This window comes from Phlebotomus argentipes, unplaced genomic scaffold (assembly GCF_947086385.1).
Source record: "Phlebotomus argentipes unplaced genomic scaffold, Phlebotomus argentipes genome assembly contig_15, whole genome shotgun sequence".
In the NCBI taxonomy this organism is placed as follows: Eukaryota; Metazoa; Arthropoda; class Insecta; order Diptera; family Psychodidae; genus Phlebotomus; species Phlebotomus argentipes.
Genome location: NW_026776181.1, coordinates 1,640,923 through 1,660,642, shown reverse-complemented (window position 1 = coordinate 1,660,642; position 19,720 = coordinate 1,640,923). Strand labels below are relative to the sequence as shown.

Here is a 19,720-nt window from a genome sequence, read left to right as displayed (position 1 = left end):
GCCAAAAGGAGGGAATGCACGTCCGTGCTGTGCAGAATGTCACAGGGAAGTGACTGCGAGTGGAACTGGATGAGGCATCTTCCACTTCTTCTGCTCTCTGCACTCGCTCTCTCTCTTTTCCCGTCATCCGAAGGGTGAGAGTGTGTGAGAGTCTCTCTGACACGCTCCCTTATCACACAGAGAACTCGCGATGCAGCGGATCCGGCAGATGTACTTCACGATGTGTAGCATTAATCAAACAATTAAGTGCATTGAGAGAAAGAGAGAGAGAGAAAGAGAGAGATTGTGTGTAGAATATAGTGTCACAGACATTTCTCACACAACTACAAACTCTTTCAATTGATCTCTGAGATTGTCCTATCAAGGCGTTATATTTACACACAAACATAACACATCAATTAGAATAGAGTGAGAAGAGTCATCGGATCGGAGGACATGACTTGGCTTTCAGGATTTCTTATAAATTGTTGAGAGACAAACTTTCCACAAGTTTAGATTTGATTTCGAAGTCTGGTGTGAAATCGAATTATCAGCACGAGTATCAATTCTAAATATTTGCCTATATTTTGCTTTCACACGCCTTCTCGACCCAAAGAGACGAAATGGAAACAGGCGGAAAAGATTGGTTTCCACAGAGAAAAACCAAAAAAGTCATACAAACTGATATGAAGGTGTTTTGATTTTTATGTTGAAAATGTAAATACATCCCAAATTATCTTCAATGAAGAGAAATAGATCACGTGAACATCACCCTTAAATGCATCTCTTCCTTGCAGTTATTGGAAAAATTATCAAAACACTAAACACACATTTAGAAGAAGATTATAGACATTTGCGATAAAACGACAAAAGAAGAGGTTTCCAGAGAAACTCCCTGGGATTCTTAAATAAAACAATGTAGAGAATTCACAGACTAAATGAGGTCAGCTGAACGACATCTAATTAAGTTTTAATTGACGTAATTAAATTGTTTAGCGAAATAGTGTAAGTTTCGCTAGAAATCGCTTTACGACCTTGCTGAAGGGTCCGCCAGTAATTGAAAGGCTAAAGAAGGGGAACATTTTGTGGAAGAGTGGCAGAACTCTTCTCTACAGCACTGTTGACTATCTTTTAGGCGGGAATATTAACACTCTTACCGATTATCGCGCCATCTGGATGGACAACACACAAACATACTTTTGAAAGGCCAACGAGCAATTGAGCGCGGGAAAGGCCAAGAACCTCTCACGTGTGGATCAATTTCTCCCTCTCCTCAGCGTTCTTATGTTGTGTTGCCCTGCCGCCGCTCTTCGGGGTGTGTACTCACCAGAGTTGCACTCCGTCACGAGCATGATTCACATGGGATCAATTAATTGAACTCCGGGTGAATTTCGAGGCAGAGCTTAGAGGTCAAAGAAGCGCTTCCGAAATGATGCACTAATTGACTTTAATTAGTCGCATCTCTCGAGATGATGCCTCAGTTCTGGTGTAAATCCACCAGGCATCAGCCGATGATCTCAAGAGGGGCTCTCTACGCTCCTAAAGACAATGGGTGGGGACGAGGTGCACGTCATGAAGAGCGGGACGGCTGCTTCAGGCGGCAAAAGTGAACGTTTACACACCGCGCGCGAGTCTCGCCAGTTGGTCACACAAGCAGTCAACCTGTGGACGTGTTGCGGACGCCAACAATGTTCGAGTGGTCGCCAGAGTCGGTTGGGCGTTGGCGGATTTTGTGAACGTGGCCATCCAGGTCGGACATTCGCTGGTGTGTTTTCAACTCCAACATTAACCGCCTTGTGTCACACAGTTACCCTAGTGATGACTCGGATCCCTTATCTTATCTCTTCACCTGCTTCTTGCCTTTCCTTCCATGCTTTTTGTGCGCTCTGTTTGCCACACAAAAAAGTCATTCTGTGTATGGACAGGTGAAAAGTGCTTCATTCAGTGTTACAGTGTCTCTCTTGCCCTCAAACAATCCAATTTCTCGCAAAATTCCTCAGTATCTCTCTCAAAAGAAAAGTGCTTTTAGACTTTCACATCTCACTCTAGCAATCATCATCGCAATTTCTGTTCAATTCAGTGATAAAATGCAGCGAAACATCGTCAAAAAAGTGCATGATTTCGGCCTTTTGCGCCTCCATCTTGGATAGCCCGTGAATCACTCATACCTGAGAGTTTTTCTTCGCTCTCTTTCGCTCTACCTGGCCAGAAGTGGTGACGTCAGGAACCTGTTCGGCTCAGAGTCACAGTTTTCCCTCAATTCACATTTTATCCGTGCCTTCTTGCCTCTGTTGCACAATCATTCATTCTAAGCGTTCCTTTGTGCACACTTCTTTTCATCTTTACGTGTTATTGCCTGCAATTCGATCCGTCGCCACAACAAACACTGGCATTTAACGTTAAAATCACTGACTAACACTCCACTCGCCCCACAATAAATTCCCTCATCTTCTCTCGATCAAGTTCCGCAAAGAAAAGTGAAACTCACGCATGGATTTTCCTCTCAATTGCAGCAAATCCAGAGCCAGAAGGCATAGAGTGTAATTATACTATTGAAATAAAAACGCCCTGCGCTGGCGGACGCATTTTGAAGCCATACACAAAGTGCTAGCAAAACAAGATACCAAATTGTTTTGACGCCATTTTTGGTGGCGCGCATGAAAAAACGCCCAAAACATTCGCGAAGAGACTATGGAAACTGGTTTGTCGCGAGTGAACAAGTTCGCGAAGCAGTGAAGCTCCCAAAAAAGTGGCCACAAGGAGTCGCCAAGAAGATGGCGATGCCACGAGATCTCAGACAAAGTGTCCAAAATTATTTGCCAAAGCCCAAAGTGCTTAGCAGCGAACGATGGCGCGGGTGGTTAGTGATATTGGGGGTGATTTGTGTGCTGCCCACAGGAATTAGGGCGCAGTGGGATCAATACACAACCAGAGATCCGAGATTCTATTCTCGCGATGGTGTGTACAACTATAATCCACCGAATCCCGGGGATCCAGAGTACAGGTAAGCTCTCAAGAACAGCACAGAGGAAGTCATCAAGCATGACGGAATGCATAAATTAACGATTTATTAAGACTGGAATGAGGGCAAACATACCAAGATCAGAAGCCTCTGTAACAAAATCTTTGTAACGGTTCAATATTTCGGGGACAAAAACCGAATAAAGATCACTTTTTGAGTGCTCTCGTAAGTTTAATTAATATTGCGCTGAGATCTTTCTTCGCCTCATGAAGATTTCGTGAAAGCGATAGAGACAGAAAATGAACGTTGCGCAGAAGCTTCCACAGAAATTTCAGTGAAGTCTTAAAAACATTATTCCGATGATGCATCACTTTATTTTTCGTATGTTTTATGCATTTTGCTGACACACGATTTTCAATATTATACTTGCTCGTAAAATTCCTGAAATGTGAAAGATTTCTCTTTCTCAATGACCAGCGGAGTGATTAAGAAATGATGTTTCACTTCCTCAATTTAAGGACCTACACTTACAACGACAGACGATATGGTTATTACCAGCCCGCCGGTTATGGGCACCTGTATCCCGGTCAGAAGAAGCCTGGACAGTATCCAAATCCGCATGACACACCACTTGGTGATGATCGCTTTAAGTTCGACCCGGTGAGTAAGATTTACCTGCGACAAGGGGGAGATATTGTGAGCTGAAATCAAGACAACGATTTAAAAAATTTCCGGTTGTGCAACAGGAACATAACATTTTCTCCCTGCTTTTAAGAAGTTCATTTATTTTGTTCTTCAGGATATATAGAAGCGATGTTAAAATTTTAGCCACATTATCTTCCCCTTGCTGCCTGCAAAACTCATTGCACACAGCACTTGAAACAATGCCTTGCATTCAAAAGATGCGCTCTAGTTTGAAATCAGAGTCATCATTCAATGATTGGATGCTTTTCCCACGGAAGATGGGTCAGTGCGATTGCACATTTCTCATGCTGCGCAACTCAATCTTTGTCTTGCAGAGCGATCCCAACACATTCCAGACACCTTTCCCAGGCGTCCTAGGCGGATGGCGAGAGGATCTGCAGGGAAAACTAAGGAGAGACTCTCTCACACTCGATCGTGATGTTTTTGTCACCACCAACTATGGCCAAGTGCAGGGATTTAAGGTCTACCTATATGACAATCCTGATCCTCTGTCCTTCTACCGGCCGTGGCACAGCACGGTGGATAGGATAATGGGTCAGTGCTCGGTATTCCTGGGCATTCCCTATGCCTTGCCGCCCACACACGAGGGGCGCTTCAAGCCGCCGCGGCCTCATCGCGGTTGGCAACTGATGCAGGCCGTGGATTACGGTCCAGCCTGTCCGCAGCCCGTGAGATACACAGGAGCCACGAAGGGCATTCGGGACATGGACGAGGATTGCCTCTATCTCAATGTCTTCTCGCCGAAGACCGGTTCTGGAGTGCCCCAGAAATACCCCGTCATGGTCTACATCCATGGCGGAGAGTTCGTTCGAGGAGCCTCCAATCTCTTCCCGGCGCACGTTCTGGCGTCCTTCTACGACGTTGTCGTTGTATCCATCAACTACCGCTTAGGGGCTCTGGGATTCCTCTCGACATTCGACGAGAACTCCCCCGGAAACTACGGGATTCTGGATCAAGGCATGGCCATTCGTTGGGTGTATGACAACATCGAGGCCTTCAATGGCGATCGACACTCCATTACGCTGTTCGGTCCGGGCGCAGGAGCCGCGTCCGCCGGACTCCTGATGGTCGCACCGCAGACACGCAACATCGTGACGAGAGTGATTGCTCAGTCTGGTTCAGCAACAGCCGACTGGGCGCTTATTGTGGACAAATATCGAGCACAGAACACTAGTATAGTCTATGGGAAGCTCCTGGGTTGCTACATCGAGTCGTCCTACCGCCTAGTCGAGTGCCTGCGACTGGGCCGCAGCTTCTATGAGATTGCAAATGCGGAATTCGCTCCAGACGTGGGCTTTTTCCCCTGGGGACCAGTTCTGGACATGAATTTCACCTATCCAGGTGACAATTGGTACGAGGGCTGGCGAGAGAAGGACTGGCAGTTCCTCAAGGAAACCCCCGAGGAGTTGATAAAGAAGGGACAATTCAATAAGGGATTACACTATATGACAGGCGTAACAATGCAAGAAGCGGCATACGCAATATGTAAGTTCAAAATAGCACTATCTAGTTCATAGATAAAGGCCTTATCACTCACTGGAGCTATGCTAGATAAGAATGTGTTTGCCGAAAATTAATAGATATCTTATCTAACTATATTCTTGGTATATTGCATGATTCAAAACCATCGTTATTCTTTTCTCGTTCTTGTAATCAATTTTAAAGCCAAAATCACTAAATTGACTAACATATCAAATAAGGACTTCTTTAAAAGTAAAGACATTAGAAATCTTTATCAAAAAATTGTAATGAATTATATAAATCCAAATTCTAAAACATAATTTATGTCATCAATTTTGAACTAAAAAATCTCTCTTTTTCCAGTTCAAAATGAAACTTTAGCACCTTATTTCGACATCAATGAGGAGTTCGTGGACCAGAAAATACGGGAATTGGTTCTGAGATACAATTACACCTTGAATTTAAATGGAACCTACGAGGCGATCAAGTATATGTACACTCATTGGCCAGATCCCTCCAATAAAACCTACATTAGGGAGGAGTACATAAATGTAGGTCATCGTAGTAACTTACATATATATCACAGAAGCATTTTACAAGACTATTTTCATTGCAGTTACTTTCGGATTTCATCTATCGTGCTCCAAGTGATCAAATGACAAAGCTTTTAGTGGAGCAAAACGTCCCTGTCTACATGTACGTTCTCAACACCACTGTAGAAGGATTGCGCCTTCCGGAGTGGCGCGCAGTGCCCCACAATGCGGAGCATTATTTCCTCACCGGCGCTCCGTTTATGGACGTGGAATTCTTCCCCAAGCGAGATCGTCTGGACAGGAATATGTGGACGGACAATGATCGCAATATGAGCCACTTTTTCATGAAGACATTCTCAGATTTCGCCCGCTACGGCAATCCGACGCCTCAGCAAGTTCTAGGCTTGCACTTCGACAAGGCCATCAACGGTGAATTGCGATACTTGAACATCAACACCACATTCAATTCCACGATCAGGATGAACTTTAGGCAGAAACAGTGCGCTTTCTGGACGCACTACTTGCCAACTATCGTTGGCGTTCTGGTGCCCACCTATCCGCCCTCAACAGAGTTCTGGTGGGAGCCGCAGCATCCGCTGCAGATCGCCTTTTGGAGCATCTCGGCGGTTTGTCTGTTCCTCGTGATTCTCCTAGTGATCTGCTGCATTCTGTGGAGGAATGCAAAGAGGTGAGTTAGATTTCAGTTAGTTTATAGGTGATTTTGAGGGTGTCGGAAACAGAATTAAAAAAAAGCTATATTTGGCAGAATATCGTTTATTTTAGCCTCGGTAATCGATTCACTCCTAAATGTACTTTCGTCTTTAAATATCATTGTAATACAGTTCAATTTTCAAACCTTGTCTGCTTCATAGGCAATCTGATCGCTTCTACGATGGCGATATCTTCATGGTGGACAACACGGGAGCCGATGGCGATGCCGCTGGAATAGAGAACATCTCCCAAACACATCCGCTGCGATCGCGTGAGAATATCTACGAGTATCGTGACTCTCCTGGCAAGAAATCTGGCCCACCCACTGACATTTCATCCTTGCGCTCGCCCAGTTCTCTGGGCACCACGCACGTCACCACAAAGTCAGGCAGTCAGAGCTCGCTGAAGAGTGCCATCTCGCTAAAGGAGGGCGTGCAGAATGGCAAGGAGCCAAGCTATGATCGCAACTTGAACAACAAGGGCAAGGGAAGCGACGGCAAAAACTTGCTGGCGGACTTTGAGAAGTCCCGCGAAGCCATGACCAGCAGTCCGGTGGAGAGCACCAAGACATCTTCCCACGGCACTCCAGTTCCCGCCAGCCGGAAGACTGTGAAGACCAGCAAGACACAGCTGGTGGAGGGAGTGCCACAGACTGAGGTCTAGCCCTTTGTTCTCTTGTCTTCTGCTACTCTCCTGCCCAAACATGAAAGATTGTGCATTATTTATTCTTAAGGTATTATTTGTATTCTCTCATCTTTCCGTATAATGTCTTCAGACCACAACATTTAGTGCACAAAGTGCTGCATTTTTATATAGCGTAGATTTTGTATTAATTTTTTTAGTACAAAAAAAAGTATTTTTCATAGAGAATAAATTATAGGAATTTAAGGCTAATAGCTATGAGTAAATATATATATAAATCTAGTATTGAGGGAAAAGTATTTTTTGTAAATTTTTTCATTCCCGACTCTCTTGACATCAGAAATCCGTCCAATTTCTTCCTCTCACTCAATCAAGTATCATCAAATTTAATATATGACTCATATTTATGGAGTAACATTATTGTCCAAGAGATGATCTCGATTGAGGAGAGACAAGAAGCATAGTTGATTAAGCGTATTTTATAAGATCTTCACACATCGTCACCTTATTTTGTAAGTTTCGCTCTTGTATGACTGTTAATGAGCCTATAAATGTATTTTATTTTTACATTGCAAAATCATAGAGAAAATGTAATGACCAATTTTGTTTTGCTGTGTGCAGAGAATAGTTTCTTCTGTTCGTTTTGTTCTGTATGTATTTGTGATCGTCCATGTGCTACTTTGCTTCTTCATTATCTCGCGCGCGCATTAAATGTTTGTAAAAATGTACTCGCTGTGTCGCAATAAACTTATTTACACGACCATTCACTGTACATTGAATTACGGATACATTTTTGCATGCTTTTCCCCGTCAACACTACAATTTCACACTACATCCATATTTACAACACTTTCATTGATAAATCGTGCGTTAAATGCATCTTTTTTTATAGATTCCTTTACTCTTCAAAGAAATTGTGAATTGCAGGTAAGTTTCAATTATATTCTTTTAATATCTGCCTATCAAACGAGAATCTCTCAAGGAATCTCTACACTTTTTATAAATGCAAGTTTAACTAAAAAAAAATAACAAATTATTGCATCTTTTGTGAAAAAGAAATCTTCAAGAAAAGGATCATTTATTTAAGATTATAACTCTTGACGCGCAAAAACAAAATTTTCTTTTAAAATATGTGCTCTTCAGATATTCTTGAAAGCATACTTAAGTAGACATATTTGACAACTCCTAAAATGAATGAATATTTTATTGTGATTAGCGATTTCTATTATTATCAATTTAACTATCACATTGTATTTACCAAAAAAGGTAATAATATTTTTCATCGCGTTTTATATCCAGTAATTTGGGAATATTTATAATCATGTTCTGAATTTGTTGTTAAATGATATGTTAATTCTTTCTTATTTGAGCAATATAATCATAAACTTTTATTACATCTCTTTTTCTCACTTCTTTTAATTATAAATCTTCCTAAATCTACAAATAAAATGATCCTAAAAATAGAGGATTTAGTAATGAAAATCACACTAAACCAACTTTCCTCTATTTACTATTAGCTCAGTTTTATGCTAAAATATATAAAGTATTATATTATATTTACTTTCAATCATTTCTTTAGAATAATATTGCTAACTAAAAAGTACTTATAAACTACAAGCGTTTCCAAAGGACATTCTTTCCAGATTGTTAATATTTCTTCTTCCCTTTTCTTATATTCATATTAATACATTATTTAAATATTTTTCTCTATAACATTAAAAATGCCACTTTTTAAAAATGTATATTAAAGAACTTTCTCACATTTCTTCATGCCTTTTCAAAAATTCAAAAAAAAAATATCATCACTCTCACATTTAATATAATAACGTGACACAAAAACTATAATTATATAAAATTCAATAAGGAAAGTCTTAGGAAAAAAGAACAAGGAATAAAGGCGACCCATACAAAATACCGTGAGAGGATTAGATAGAAAATGGCACTGGACAATATTCTCGCCGTTAAATTCTCTTCTGATTACCAATTATATTGATTTAATTGTGAATTCTTTTATGTCAAACTCACATGAAGATTCTGAGTATAATCATTACTTTCACCAGACAATGCGCGTTAAGTCTTGCGCGTGTCTTTGCTCTCCGAATCCAGTTGTACATCCAGGCTCTTCCTGTTGGACGCCGGCGGCGTTAGGAGGCCAACAGGACAGGAGTCTGACAGCACGGCCGGCGAGGCCTCTTGATTGACCGCCACATGTCGCTCCATCATCAGTTGTTGCTGCTCAAGCATTCGCGCCTCCTCCTCGCGTCGCTGAATGACTTTATCCTGAAAAGGAAAAAGCCGACAAATTGTAGCAACTCATAGAGAAAACCGTGTCGCGGGAAAGTGTGAAGAAACGCGCGCGCACACAAAAAGCGCGAAACACTCCAATTTCGACGCGAGAAAAAGGTCATCGAACCTCACAATAAACTGGTCAGGTATGGAATTTGGATTTCTCTCTGCTATTTCAGGCGCGCGGGCTTCATTCATAGCCAAAATATCACACATTTAGTATGGAATTCCATGATCAATCAAGCATTCAAATACTTGTGCGCATCTCTTAAATTAAGAGATAGATGAAAGACTTTCTATGAATTCTATTTTCTATGCGCCACAGTGTGCCAAAAAAAACAGCATTTTTCTTATCGATGGAGGCGAATCTATCAAAACAATGTTGTTGAACTCAAGAGTGAAATATTACTTACAAACATCTCCAGCGATATTGTGTGCGTCTGAATCTTGTAAGATTCATCTGTGTTGGCATTTGGGCAGAAATGTCCAACGCCATATGACACTGGCAACGTTTCGCTCTGCTCCAGATGGAAAATTGTACTCGGATCGTCACTGATCACTTTGAAGAAAGGCTCCATCCATTTAGCACATGCTTCAATATCTTCCCATTCCAAGCCAGACACTCGCGTGGCGACTTTCCTGGTGTTGATTGTTTGAGAGAGGAAAAGAAAAAAAGAACATTTGGTAGAGTTGATTTTCTAAGATCATTTTGTGATAGTATTGAAAATAAAAAAAACGCCCCATTTTACAGGCACTTTTCAAGTTACGAAAACCACATATTCTTTATACTGAAGAGCGATAAAGGGGAGATTATCATGAGATCACGATTAACCATGAACCATATATAGAGATAATCACGTAAAGTGTGCGAAAAAAATCATTCTCATCTAATCAATGTAGCTTTTTCTTTTTCAAGATGTTATGATAATATTTGTGTCTACAGAAAAATTATTCATTTACCATTGTTTTTCACCCAAAACTCCCACCATCATTCCGTCTTTTGAAAGCATTGCCAGAGATTTTCAAAATTAATTCCATTACATCATTGCCATTAGCAGAAGAGAGCACACTTACTTGCTATAAACATGACTAATGGCCGCCGAGGCGACGACTGAGTAGGGAAAGTTGAGGATGCCCATGTCCAGCGAGCAGAGATCCAGCAGTTGGCAAGTGTGCGTGTACTCCATGCCAGAAAACTGCGGATATACGAAGGCATCGTCCGTCGTCTCTGCAATTACCAGCTCCTTCACGGGAGTGCACTTGTCCGGAGTGAGGAGCGAGGCCACCGCTTCCGGATTTACCTGCAGCATTGACGATGGTGCCGTGCATGGACGAACGGCAGGTGTCTTCTTCCACAGCTTTGATGGATCTGTCACATGAATCTGCATGTAGATGGTTAGCCATCCCATCACAGTCACTGTACTCATATTCCAATCCAGAGACTGCAGAAGAAGAAGCTCCTGCTGAAGAATGTCACTCTCACTGCACGCACCATCAGTCACGTAGGCAAATTCTCCAATCTTGGGCGGGTAGATTTCCTCAACCTGTAAAAGCACGCGCCATGTTAATATTTGCCTCCTCACAAGATTAAAAATAAAAAGGAGAATGTTCATCGCAAATTCACCTTTGCGGCCACAAACAGACACGTCACACCGACTAGCTGTAACCTCGTCTTGGACACAGCTGTGTTTCGCGAGAGATAGCGATCGATGTAGTCCATGGCCAAGGAATATGTCTCCCTCTTGAGCTTGTGGACATCGCACACCTCGATCAGCCAGTCAAGCAGAATTGCCCGCATCCGTGGCATCAGTCCCGGATGCTTGTTCAACATGTTGGGTTCCCTCTCCAGCCAGTCGTGCTTATCCTTGTTGATCATGTTTCGCCACAGCGCCGTGCCACTCGCCCATGAGAACTCCGGCAGCGGACACTTTCGCTCCACACTTGGCGCCGTGTAGTAGCTTCCGCTCTGCGCCGGACTCTCCTCCACCCTCTGCGTCTTCAGCTTCTTGCGCGCGTGCGGCGTCTGCTCGCCCGCCCACACGTCCGCAGACACTTCCCCGGCATTCTCCACATCCTCACTGCCCGACGGACTGAGCGTGTTGGCCACCGAGGCCGGACTAGAGAGACTGCACTCCACACTAGTGCTGTACACATCAGACATCGCAGGCGAGGAGCTGGACGTCGTGTCCGAGCAATTGCAACTGCCAACTGACTCGAAGGGCGACAGTGGGTCTCGGTCCCTCCGTTGCTTCGCCGGCCGGCAGTATTCGGCATTCTGAAAATCGTATTTTGCAATAAAAAAGAAGCTAAAATTGCCTACTAAACTAATAACGACGATATAAATTAAATTAAATGCACATGTTCCCTAAGCACTACTCTGCACAGGACGAAATAATTTATTGTTAAATGCACTTGTAAAAACCCTTGTAAATTCCTCTTAAAATAATTGATATTTCTTATAATTTCATGTCATTATCCTGAATAATTAGGCTTCAAGCAGAAACAGGCCAATCCCAATGCAAAAAGACTCTAAATCGAACCCGACATCTTCTTTAAAAAATAAACTTTGAAGTCACAAAACATTCTCGAAATAGACAGAGAAAATGTAACATCTCCCTCCCTTTCCTAACTATTATATATTATGGATATACAGCAGAACCCGTAGAGCCCCTATTTCAAGATTTCCCTTCGTAAACAAGAAACTGCATAAGAAACATGGAAAGAAACCTCGCAAACTATTGTTGAGCTTGAGACAATACATAGAGAACAAACCGATAACCTTCGAGGGACAGGTAAAAACAACCCTTGCAGCCTTTTAAATGGCCACCATATTGAGGATTTAAAGAGCACCTCAAAACCGTAAAGCAGCTGTAAAACATGATTTTTACACAAGGTTCTCTTTTTTCCTTCAATCTTAGCATTCGAATGGATGCTTATATCAAGCATGGCTTCACTTGACTTTTGGCGCGCAATTTAGCCGAACACATTTTTCCACACACTTCGTGTATTTTCGCCACTTTGTATACGCTTTTCCACGATTTTATTGGTCGCTATGGTGAATATCGGCCAATAAGGTTTTTTGATTTCAGCCCTAAACCTCCTGGCTATCTAATTGCCGGTATATGTATGTATGTATATCTTCTACGATATTCAATTTTTCAGTAGCAGAAGAAAAAGGGGAGAAGAAGAGGGTAATGGTATGCGATCGGTACTTACTTTGCCGTCTGTTGTACTTCTTCGTTTTCTCTTTACAGCCACCACCTTTCGAGCCACATCCTCGGGACTGCTAAAATGCCGAATAGGCGAGAAAAGGGGGAGAAAGAAAGAAATGTCACAGTTAAAACTCAAATACCACAAAACTTTTTGCCTTCATGGAGAATTATTGATGTGTAAAACGAAAAAGAGGGTCTTTTCGGGGTTGCAGAAGCCTTACAAGCACACACACTACACGAAAATGCGTGAGCCTCTTCTCAGAGACGCTCTCTCTCTTTCTCGCACTCTCTCTCTTTTCACCTCTCCCCTCTCATCGAGAAAGAGAGATGGGAATGAATGAGAAATTGTACACTTTCATGCAAATACAATAAAAAAAGTATAACCACAAAGTGTGATAAGATATTTAACATTCTTAACTGTTAAGCGGAATAGTTGAATTTCCCCCTAATTTCGATCGCATGTCGATCGTATGTGCAGTTGGGCGGCCAGAACTCACCTATGACTCTCCATATCTTGGCAGCTGCCGCGTGGGGTGCTCTAGAGCTCCGCACACTCACGCCCTGACTTCTATGCAGCGACTCCGCGATGATTTAGGGCCACGGAACACTCTTAAGACACAGAAAAGCGGCAAAAGATCACGCGCAACTGCAAGGGCACAAAGCACAGAAGATGGTTAAATGGCGCAATGCTCCTTTGGGGGCGCCGCCCTTATCATGCACAACAGGACTCCTCTGCAGTCGGCAATCACTCTCCCTCTCTCACTATGTGGCAAGGCAAGCCCGAGATTCCACAAGGCACTGATCGACAGTCACAAAGAAGGGAACTCTGTAAGCGAGGGAATTCACTCGGCGTCCCTTTTTTGCCTCTTCTCTCTTTGGCTGCACGGAAATTCCCCTTCGCTCTAGATTGCGCCTCGGTTGTGTTTGTGACCTGAGGGTTGTTGAAATTCCAACACTGAATCGCCACCCCTGGGTGTCCTTTTCTAGCCAGAGAGCGCTTCTGAGAATTTTTTTTCGCCACTGAGAGTGTGAATGATCTCTCCGGAAATGGCTGCCACCGGAGCACGAATTCAAGCAAATTTTCAACCACCTCTCACACCTCAATCAGAAGCACCACACCGGAATTTCCACACTCCCCAGACGAGCTGAGCCCCAAACAATACTTTGAGCGTATTTTCACGAAAATCCACTGGGTATTTTTCCCATAAAATAGCACTGAAAACCGGCGAAAAGTGTCACTTGTTCAACACGTTCCTATGTCGCCATTGGAAGATCTATCAAAAACCGACTGGGATGAGAAGGCGAAGATGGGCTTTTTGGCGGGTAAGATATATACCCCGTTATTGTCTGGATGAACCTCAAAATCCACCAAAAATGTCCACGGGAACACACTCCACGCCACCCCGCACCCTTTTTCACACGGAAAATCCGCAAAATCCCGGAAAATTGACCGCGAAGTGAGGCTTTTTGCGCCAAAAGCCAACCCCCATTGAAGCTTGACACGTCGAAGCATCAAAAAAATTCCTTTTGACAGCCAAGTCATTTCCTCATCCGATTTTCCGCCAAAAAAGCTCTCGCGGAGCGCCATGGGGAGACTCAGCGACACTTTTCCCGCCTCCCGCGGCGTCACAATTTCCACACACTGGGGCGCTTTCCCTCGAATTTCCACGATATACGCGCGCGGGTAGAGTAACTATCGCCACAACACACTCATGGCGTCATGTATTTCTGGGGCTCTGCGCCGCCAACCACAGCCCCCGCCGACCCGCATATTATCTCATCTGACTCCCCAGATCCGTGAGATGCCGTAGAGAGTGATACCGCTGGAGAAATATGTTAATTGCCACAATAAACAGAGAATTGCTGCACGCGGTGAAGCATTTGAAGGTTAGCATTTTGCCACTGCCACTGCAAGCACTCGGCGAAGCGACTTTTTACCTGTACGAGCAAATTCAGAGTCACCATGCCACGCAGCTCACGCCGCACTTATGAAAATTCACACTGCAGACTATTTTGGGGCACTTTTTCGCGCAATTTCAATAAGCATTTCACATCAAAAACGGAGCGAAAGTTTGCGCGAAACTTCCAAACAAACTCTACACTGACAACTGGAAAAGCTCCCCTCCAAAGCGCCACTAAATCGGCAATGCTCGGCCTCTTGGCGGCCATTTGTAAACTTCGCAGCTGTCGTCGGCGTCAGCTGATTGCGATCGTTTCTCTTCTCATATCGCCCTCTCGCTCAGTCTACTCACGTTTGGGCTATTCCCCTCTCATTCACCGCATCCCTTCGCAGAGAAGACCCTTTGAGAAAACAATGCGACTTCTCGGCAATACCTCTTCTTCGTGTCGTAAGGAAAGCGCCAGATGCTGCCTTTTCAAGACCGTTGAGAGACCTTTAACTGCCGCCTGAAATCCTTGCGTCACTGCAAGAACCTTTCCGGATGCTTGCGGGGCCAGAGACACTGAATTGTGCGGAGTTGCTTTAAAACTCTCGCCGTGGCAATTGGATTCCGCTGACCTTGCACTTTTATCGCATAAATTAAATGTTACGGTCGCTGACCCACACTTCCTCATATTGCTTGGCAGTCTTTAAGTATTGATAAAACATTGGCTCAATGTACAAGTAATCTATTCATTGATTCTCAGCCAGGAAAGTCCTGACAATGAATCCTTTATATCGGGGACTCCTTGAATCCACGAGAGGCGTAATCTGCGGGTTTTGTCCGGTCTGACACAGCTGGATAGCCAGGATCGCCAGGAACAACAGCTTTACGAGACTCAATGACACGCCAGCCTCCTTTCCTGGTCCAATCCTAATTGAGAAATGCACGAAAGGCATAAATCAGCATAGGATTTCTACTTGAGATTCCAGAATTTCTTACATTTTGATTGTATTTGAAGTAGTAGAAGCCAAGGTAGAGTGCTGTCAACGTCATCAGCCCCTTCCCTGCCCAGAACCGAATAGTGTAGGCGCGGTAATGGCCCTAAAAGCAGAAGAGTTCCAATCAGAATCTCCCGGAAAGAGGTTATGTGAATTATGTAATGCAACTACCAGTGCAGGCGTCAGTTTCTCCCACAATTTGTTAAGTGGCCACTGGTAGAAGCGGCGAATGGGATTAGTCAGCTCTTGGTGGTATTGCGGCACATGGACTGGCTCATGGGGAGCGAGAATTTGATCCTTGAGCCACTGCTTTCTCCAGGCTCGCTCGGCATCGGTCATACCGAAGAGACGCTCGCGTTCTCTCACTAGCCGCCCCGCAATTGCCATGGGCTTCACGCCCGCCGTCTCAGAAGCGGGTCCCTTGCTCGCCATGGTGGAAAATTACAGGGAATTAGAGAAAAATTCACTATTTTTCTTCTGTGTTTCCTTCACTTGACGTTTCCACGCGCTCGGGCGGGTTCGCAAGCCGATCGGGACACGACGGCGAAAAAGCTCGGGAATAGTTTACTAGTTGAGCTGTGTGGGGGCAGCGCGATCTATCGTGCCAGTGATCGCCCGTGGTTTTCTAAGAGAGTGTTTGTGAATGCTGTTTATTTTGCATTTCATGAAGAAATGGCTGAAATTGACGAATTATTTGAATGCTTCGAGGAGAACCAAGCTCTGAGTACTGAGCAGGTGCCTATGGTGGTAAACGATGAGGCGGAAGAGGAAACTTTGACAGAGTGAGTATTCCCGCACATGTGCCATAACCTCATTTGTGATTCCGGAATATATTTTAATGGTTTTTCTCGCATTCACAAGAAATACTTCAGGTCAGAAGCGCCCCGTGGAGGAGGAATCAGAGAGTGGTCCCACGTCGAAAAAAGTCCATACGGAATCTGTGCTAGATGACATTAGTTTGGAAGTTTTAGAGTCTCGAATCACAATTCATGTGATTGACTCTCCGGAGGCATGCACACATGAAGTGGCTGTGTACCCGGGACAGGAGTACATTCCACTAGAGCCCCTGACGGGTCCACCGGCGAAGGAGTACTCTTTTGTACTGGATCCATTCCAGAAGGAAGCGATTTTGTGCATTGAGAATAACCAGAGCGTCCTCGTGTCTGCTCATACATCCGCCGGAAAGACTGTAGTGGCTGAGTATGCCATCGCCAGATCACTGGCGGCCAAGCAGAGAGTTATTTACACAACTCCCATCAAGGCGTTGTCGAATCAGAAGTACAGAGAGTTCCAGGAGGAGTTTAAAGATGTGGGAATCGTGACTGGAGACGTTACGATAAATCCCTCCGCCTCGTGCCTCATTATGACCACTGAGATTCTCCGGAATATGCTGTACAGGGGCTCGGAGATCATGCGAGAGGTGGGCTGGGTGATTTTCGATGAGATCCACTACATGAGGGACAAGGAGAGAGGCGTAGTGTGGGAAGAGACTCTGATTCTCCTACCTGACAATGTGCACTACGTGTTTCTCTCCGCTACTATTCCCAATGCCCGGCAGTTCGCTGAGTGGGTGTGCCATATCCACAAGCAGCCCTGCCATGTTGTGTACACGGAATTTCGTCCAACGCCTCTACAGCACTACCTCTTCCCGGCCGGTGGCGACGGGATTCATCTGGTGGTGGACGAGAAGGGGCAGTTCAAGGAGGAGAACTTCAATGTGGCCATGACAGTGCTCCAGAACGCTGGAGATGCGTCCAAGGGTGATCAGAAGGGCCGTAGGGGTGGCGTGAAGGCGAACAGCGCAGGCGGAACCAATATCTTCAAGATTGTGAAGATGATAATGGAGCGGAACTTCGCGCCGGTCATCATTTTCTCCTTCAGCAAGAAGGACTGCGAGGTTTATGCGCTACAAATGGCTAAACTCGATTTAAACACGGCTGAGGAGAAGAAGTTGGTCGATGAGGTGTTCAACAATGCCATGGATGTGCTCTCGGATGAGGACAGGAAGCTGCCTCAGGTGGAAAATGTGCTACCACTGCTGAGGCGCGGCATAGGCATCCATCACGGCGGATTGCTGCCCATTCTCAAGGAGACAATTGAAATTCTCTTTGGCGAGGGCCTACTGAAGGCACTCTTTGCCACGGAGACCTTCGCCATGGGTCTGAATATGCCGGCCAGAACAGTTCTGTTCACGGCGCCAACGAAATTTGACGGTAAGGAGTTTCGCTGGCTGACTTCCGGTGAGTACATTCAAATGTCCGGCCGTGCTGGGCGCAGAGGACTTGACGACAAGGGAATTGTCATCCTGATGATTGACGAGAAGGTTTCACCGGCTGTTGGCAAGCAAATTGTCCAGGGAAAGCCGGATCCCATCAATTCGGCTTTCCACTTGACCTATAATATGGTTCTCAATTTGCTGCGCGTGGAGGAAATCAATCCGGAATACATGCTGGAGAGATCATTTTTCCAGTTTCAGAATCAATCCTCCATTCCTGATCTGTACAGGAAGGTGGAGCTGAAGCAGAAGGAGTTACAGGGTATTCATGTGAAGGATGAACACGTTGTGGCGTCATATCACAACATCCGGATGCATCTGAACACGTTGGGGGAGAAGTTCAGGAGCTTCATCACGAAGCCTGAGTATCTGGTGCCATTTTTGCAACCCGGACGGATGGTGAAAGTCCAGACAGAAGAATATGAGTTCGATTGGGGTATCATTGTGAACTTCAAGAAGCAGGAGTCGAAAGTCAATCCTCTGACTAGTAAAACCATCGTCATTGTGGATGTTCTGCTCTATATGGATGATGACTACTCCAAGGACACACTGCCGAAGCCCTGTCCATCGAATAAGAAGGGCTCTGTTGAAGTGGTTCCGGTTCTGCACACTCTCATTGCCAAGATTAGCTCACTGAGAGTCTGGTATCCGAAAGATCTACGACCGGCAGACAATCGACGGAGTGTGCTGAAGACTATTCAGGAGGTGAAGAAGAGATTTCCCCATGGACCATCTCTACTCAATCCTGTCAACGACATGAACATCAAGGAGAAGGAGTTTGTGGCAATTGTTGAGCAAATTGATCAGTATGAGAAGAGACTCTTCAGTCATCCACTTCACGAGGCACCCGAATTGAACACTCTCTACACGCAATACACGCAGAAAGTGCAGATTGAGGCTGACCTGAAGGCGGCCAAGAATGCGCTGAAGGAGGCCAAAAGTCTACTGCAGATGGATGAGCTGAAGAACAGGAAGAGAGTGCTGAGACGATTCGGTTACTGCACGCCGGCCGATGTGATTGAGTTCAAGGGACGCGTGGCGTGCGAACTGAGTTCAGCCGATGAGCTTCTCATCACAGAGTTGATCTTTAATGGAATCTTCAATTCTCTGACAACACCACAATGCGTGGCGTTACTGTCCTGCTTTGTGTGCGATGAGAAGGCTTCAGAGCAGCCAAAAGCCGCCGAGGAGTTGTCAGGTAAGCAAGAAAGAGGTAAATTATAATTATCGATATAAGCTCACACAATGTTGAACTCTTTTTCAGGACCCCTGCGTCAAATGCATGATTTGGCCAAGAGAATAGCCAAAGTGTCGGTGGAGTGCAAATTAGACCTCGACGAGGATACATATTTGGAGCGCTTTAAAACATCCATGATGGATGTTATTTTGCAGTGGTGCAAAGGATCGTCTTTTCTGGAGATTTGCCGGACAACAGAACTGTTTGAGGGCTCCATTATACGATGCATGAGGCGTCTGGAGGAGTTACTGAGACAAATGTGTCAGGCGTCGAAGACTATCGGTGATACAGGGCTGGAGAATAAGTTTTCCGAGGGAATAAGACTCCTGAAGAGGGACATCGTCTTCGCGGCATCTCTGTATCTGTAATTGTATATAAATTAGTTTGATTATCAGCAAGAATAGCGTATGGAAATATCTGAAATATTTTAATTGAATATTTAAAAGAGTTAAGGATTTTTGGAAGCAAATACAAGTGAGAATAAAAATAATAATATAATTCATTATTCTCTGCGTGTGTGAAATTTTTAATTTTTATTCTTGTGACAATTTGACGATTCAATGGGATTTGTGTTAGGATTTGTAACACGAATTTAATTTTTAATAAAACAAATCCTTCAATTTGACTCAAAACGAATTCAAAATACAACCGTCCGCGTGACTTCTTGAATGCGCCCGAATACGGGAAAATCGATACTTTTTAGTACATCCGCTGGCGAGTGTTGTGTACTGTCATCGGCGGGGGGTTGTCGCCACAATCATCCCCATCGTGTGGATGAGCGGAGGCACGCACACCAGGAGCGCCCTTGCGAGTGTGTTGGGGGATTTGTCGCTTTT

At 44.5% G+C, this 19,720-nt stretch overlaps 4 protein-coding genes across 9 annotated transcripts; 2 read left to right on the top strand and 2 right to left on the bottom strand.

Moving 5' to 3' along the window:
* The first annotated feature begins 1,628 nt into the window (after positions 1–1,628).
* On the top strand, positions 1,629–7,024 carry LOC132261949 (cholinesterase). Of its 4 annotated transcripts, none has more exons than XM_059761011.1 (7): positions 1,629–1,744; positions 2,493–2,983; positions 3,460–3,601; positions 3,961–5,131; positions 5,471–5,658; positions 5,724–6,328; positions 6,513–7,024. In XM_059761011.1, exons 2-7 carry the CDS (start codon positions 2,637–2,639, stop codon positions 7,012–7,014), a joined length of 2,955 nt encoding a protein of 984 aa, XP_059616994.1. In that variant the 5' UTR covers positions 1,629–1,744; positions 2,493–2,636; the 3' UTR covers positions 7,015–7,024. The 4 variants fall into 4 exon arrangements, with proteins under 4 accessions (XP_059616994.1, XP_059616995.1, XP_059616996.1 ...); XM_059761012.1 differs by having other exon boundaries at positions 1,657–1,729; XM_059761013.1 differs by lacking the exon at positions 1,629–1,744 and adding an exon at positions 1,939–1,998.
* A 2,020-nt stretch (positions 7,025–9,044) lies between these two features.
* On the bottom strand, positions 9,045–14,591 carry LOC132261950 (G1/S-specific cyclin-E). 3 transcript variants are annotated; one of them, XM_059761015.1, is made up of 7 exons: positions 14,430–14,591; positions 12,989–13,137; positions 12,496–12,565; positions 10,904–11,554; positions 10,354–10,823; positions 9,693–9,918; positions 9,045–9,273 (listed from the first exon to the last, which is right to left on the bottom strand). In XM_059761015.1, exons 2-7 carry the CDS (start codon positions 13,000–13,002, stop codon positions 9,064–9,066), a joined length of 1,641 nt encoding a protein of 546 aa, XP_059616998.1. In that variant the 5' UTR covers positions 13,003–13,137; positions 14,430–14,591; the 3' UTR covers positions 9,045–9,063. The 3 variants fall into 3 exon arrangements, with proteins under 3 accessions (XP_059616998.1, XP_059616997.1, XP_059616999.1); XM_059761014.1 differs by lacking the exon at positions 14,430–14,591 and having other exon boundaries at positions 12,989–13,755; XM_059761016.1 differs by lacking the exon at positions 14,430–14,591 and having other exon boundaries at positions 12,496–12,562; positions 12,989–13,755.
* Positions 14,592–15,103: 512 nt separating this feature from the next.
* Positions 15,104–15,859, bottom strand: LOC132262604 (NADH dehydrogenase [ubiquinone] 1 beta subcomplex subunit 6). Its single transcript, XM_059761914.1, has 3 exons — positions 15,544–15,859; positions 15,374–15,475; positions 15,104–15,304 (listed from the first exon to the last, which is right to left on the bottom strand). Exons 1-3 carry the CDS (start codon positions 15,802–15,804, stop codon positions 15,164–15,166), a joined length of 504 nt encoding a protein of 167 aa, XP_059617897.1. The 5' UTR covers positions 15,805–15,859; the 3' UTR covers positions 15,104–15,163.
* An 83-nt stretch (positions 15,860–15,942) lies between these two features.
* On the top strand, positions 15,943–19,389 carry LOC132262602 (exosome RNA helicase MTR4). Its single transcript, XM_059761913.1, has 3 exons — positions 15,943–16,154; positions 16,234–18,845; positions 18,912–19,389. The coding sequence occupies exons 1-3, from the start codon at positions 16,045–16,047 to the stop codon at positions 19,250–19,252; spliced, it is 3,063 nt and encodes a 1,020-aa protein (XP_059617896.1). The 5' UTR covers positions 15,943–16,044; the 3' UTR covers positions 19,253–19,389.
* Positions 19,390–19,720: the final 331 nt, after the last annotated feature.

Bases quoted from the DNA above. Each gene is read 5' to 3' on its own strand.
- LOC132261949 (XM_059761011.1), top strand. From the start codon at position 2,637: ATGAAAAAACGCCCAAAACATTCGCGAAGAGACTATGGAAACTGGTTT. The intron at 5,132-5,470 runs GTAAGTTCAAAA...CTCTTTTTCCAG, and splicing joins AGAAGCGGCATACGCAATAT to TTCAAAATGAAACTTTAGCA. The intron at 6,329-6,512 runs GTGAGTTAGATT...TCTGCTTCATAG, and splicing joins CTGTGGAGGAATGCAAAGAG to GCAATCTGATCGCTTCTACG.
- LOC132261950 (XM_059761015.1), bottom strand. The intron at 10,824-10,903 runs GTGAATTTGCGA...GTGCTTTTACAG, and splicing joins GTCTGTTTGTGGCCGCAAAG to GTTGAGGAAATCTACCCGCC. The intron at 9,274-9,692 runs GTAAGTAATATT...TTTCCTTTTCAG, and splicing joins CAATATCGCTGGAGATGTTT to GATAAAGTCATTCAGCGACG.
- LOC132262604 (XM_059761914.1), bottom strand. From the start codon at position 15,804: ATGGCGAGCAAGGGACCCGCTTCTGAGACGGCGGGCGTGAAGCCCATG. The intron at 15,476-15,543 runs GTAGTTGCATTA...TTCTGCTTTTAG, and splicing joins AGAAACTGACGCCTGCACTG to GGCCATTACCGCGCCTACAC. The intron at 15,305-15,373 runs GTAAGAAATTCT...TTTCTCAATTAG, and splicing joins ACTTCAAATACAATCAAAAT to GATTGGACCAGGAAAGGAGG.
- LOC132262602 (XM_059761913.1), top strand. From the start codon at position 16,045: ATGGCTGAAATTGACGAATTATTTGAATGCTTCGAGGAGAACCAAGCT. The intron at 16,155-16,233 runs GTGAGTATTCCC...CGCATTCACAAG, and splicing joins GAAGAGGAAACTTTGACAGA to AAATACTTCAGGTCAGAAGC. The intron at 18,846-18,911 runs GTAAGCAAGAAA...ACTCTTTTTCAG, and splicing joins AGCCGCCGAGGAGTTGTCAG to GACCCCTGCGTCAAATGCAT.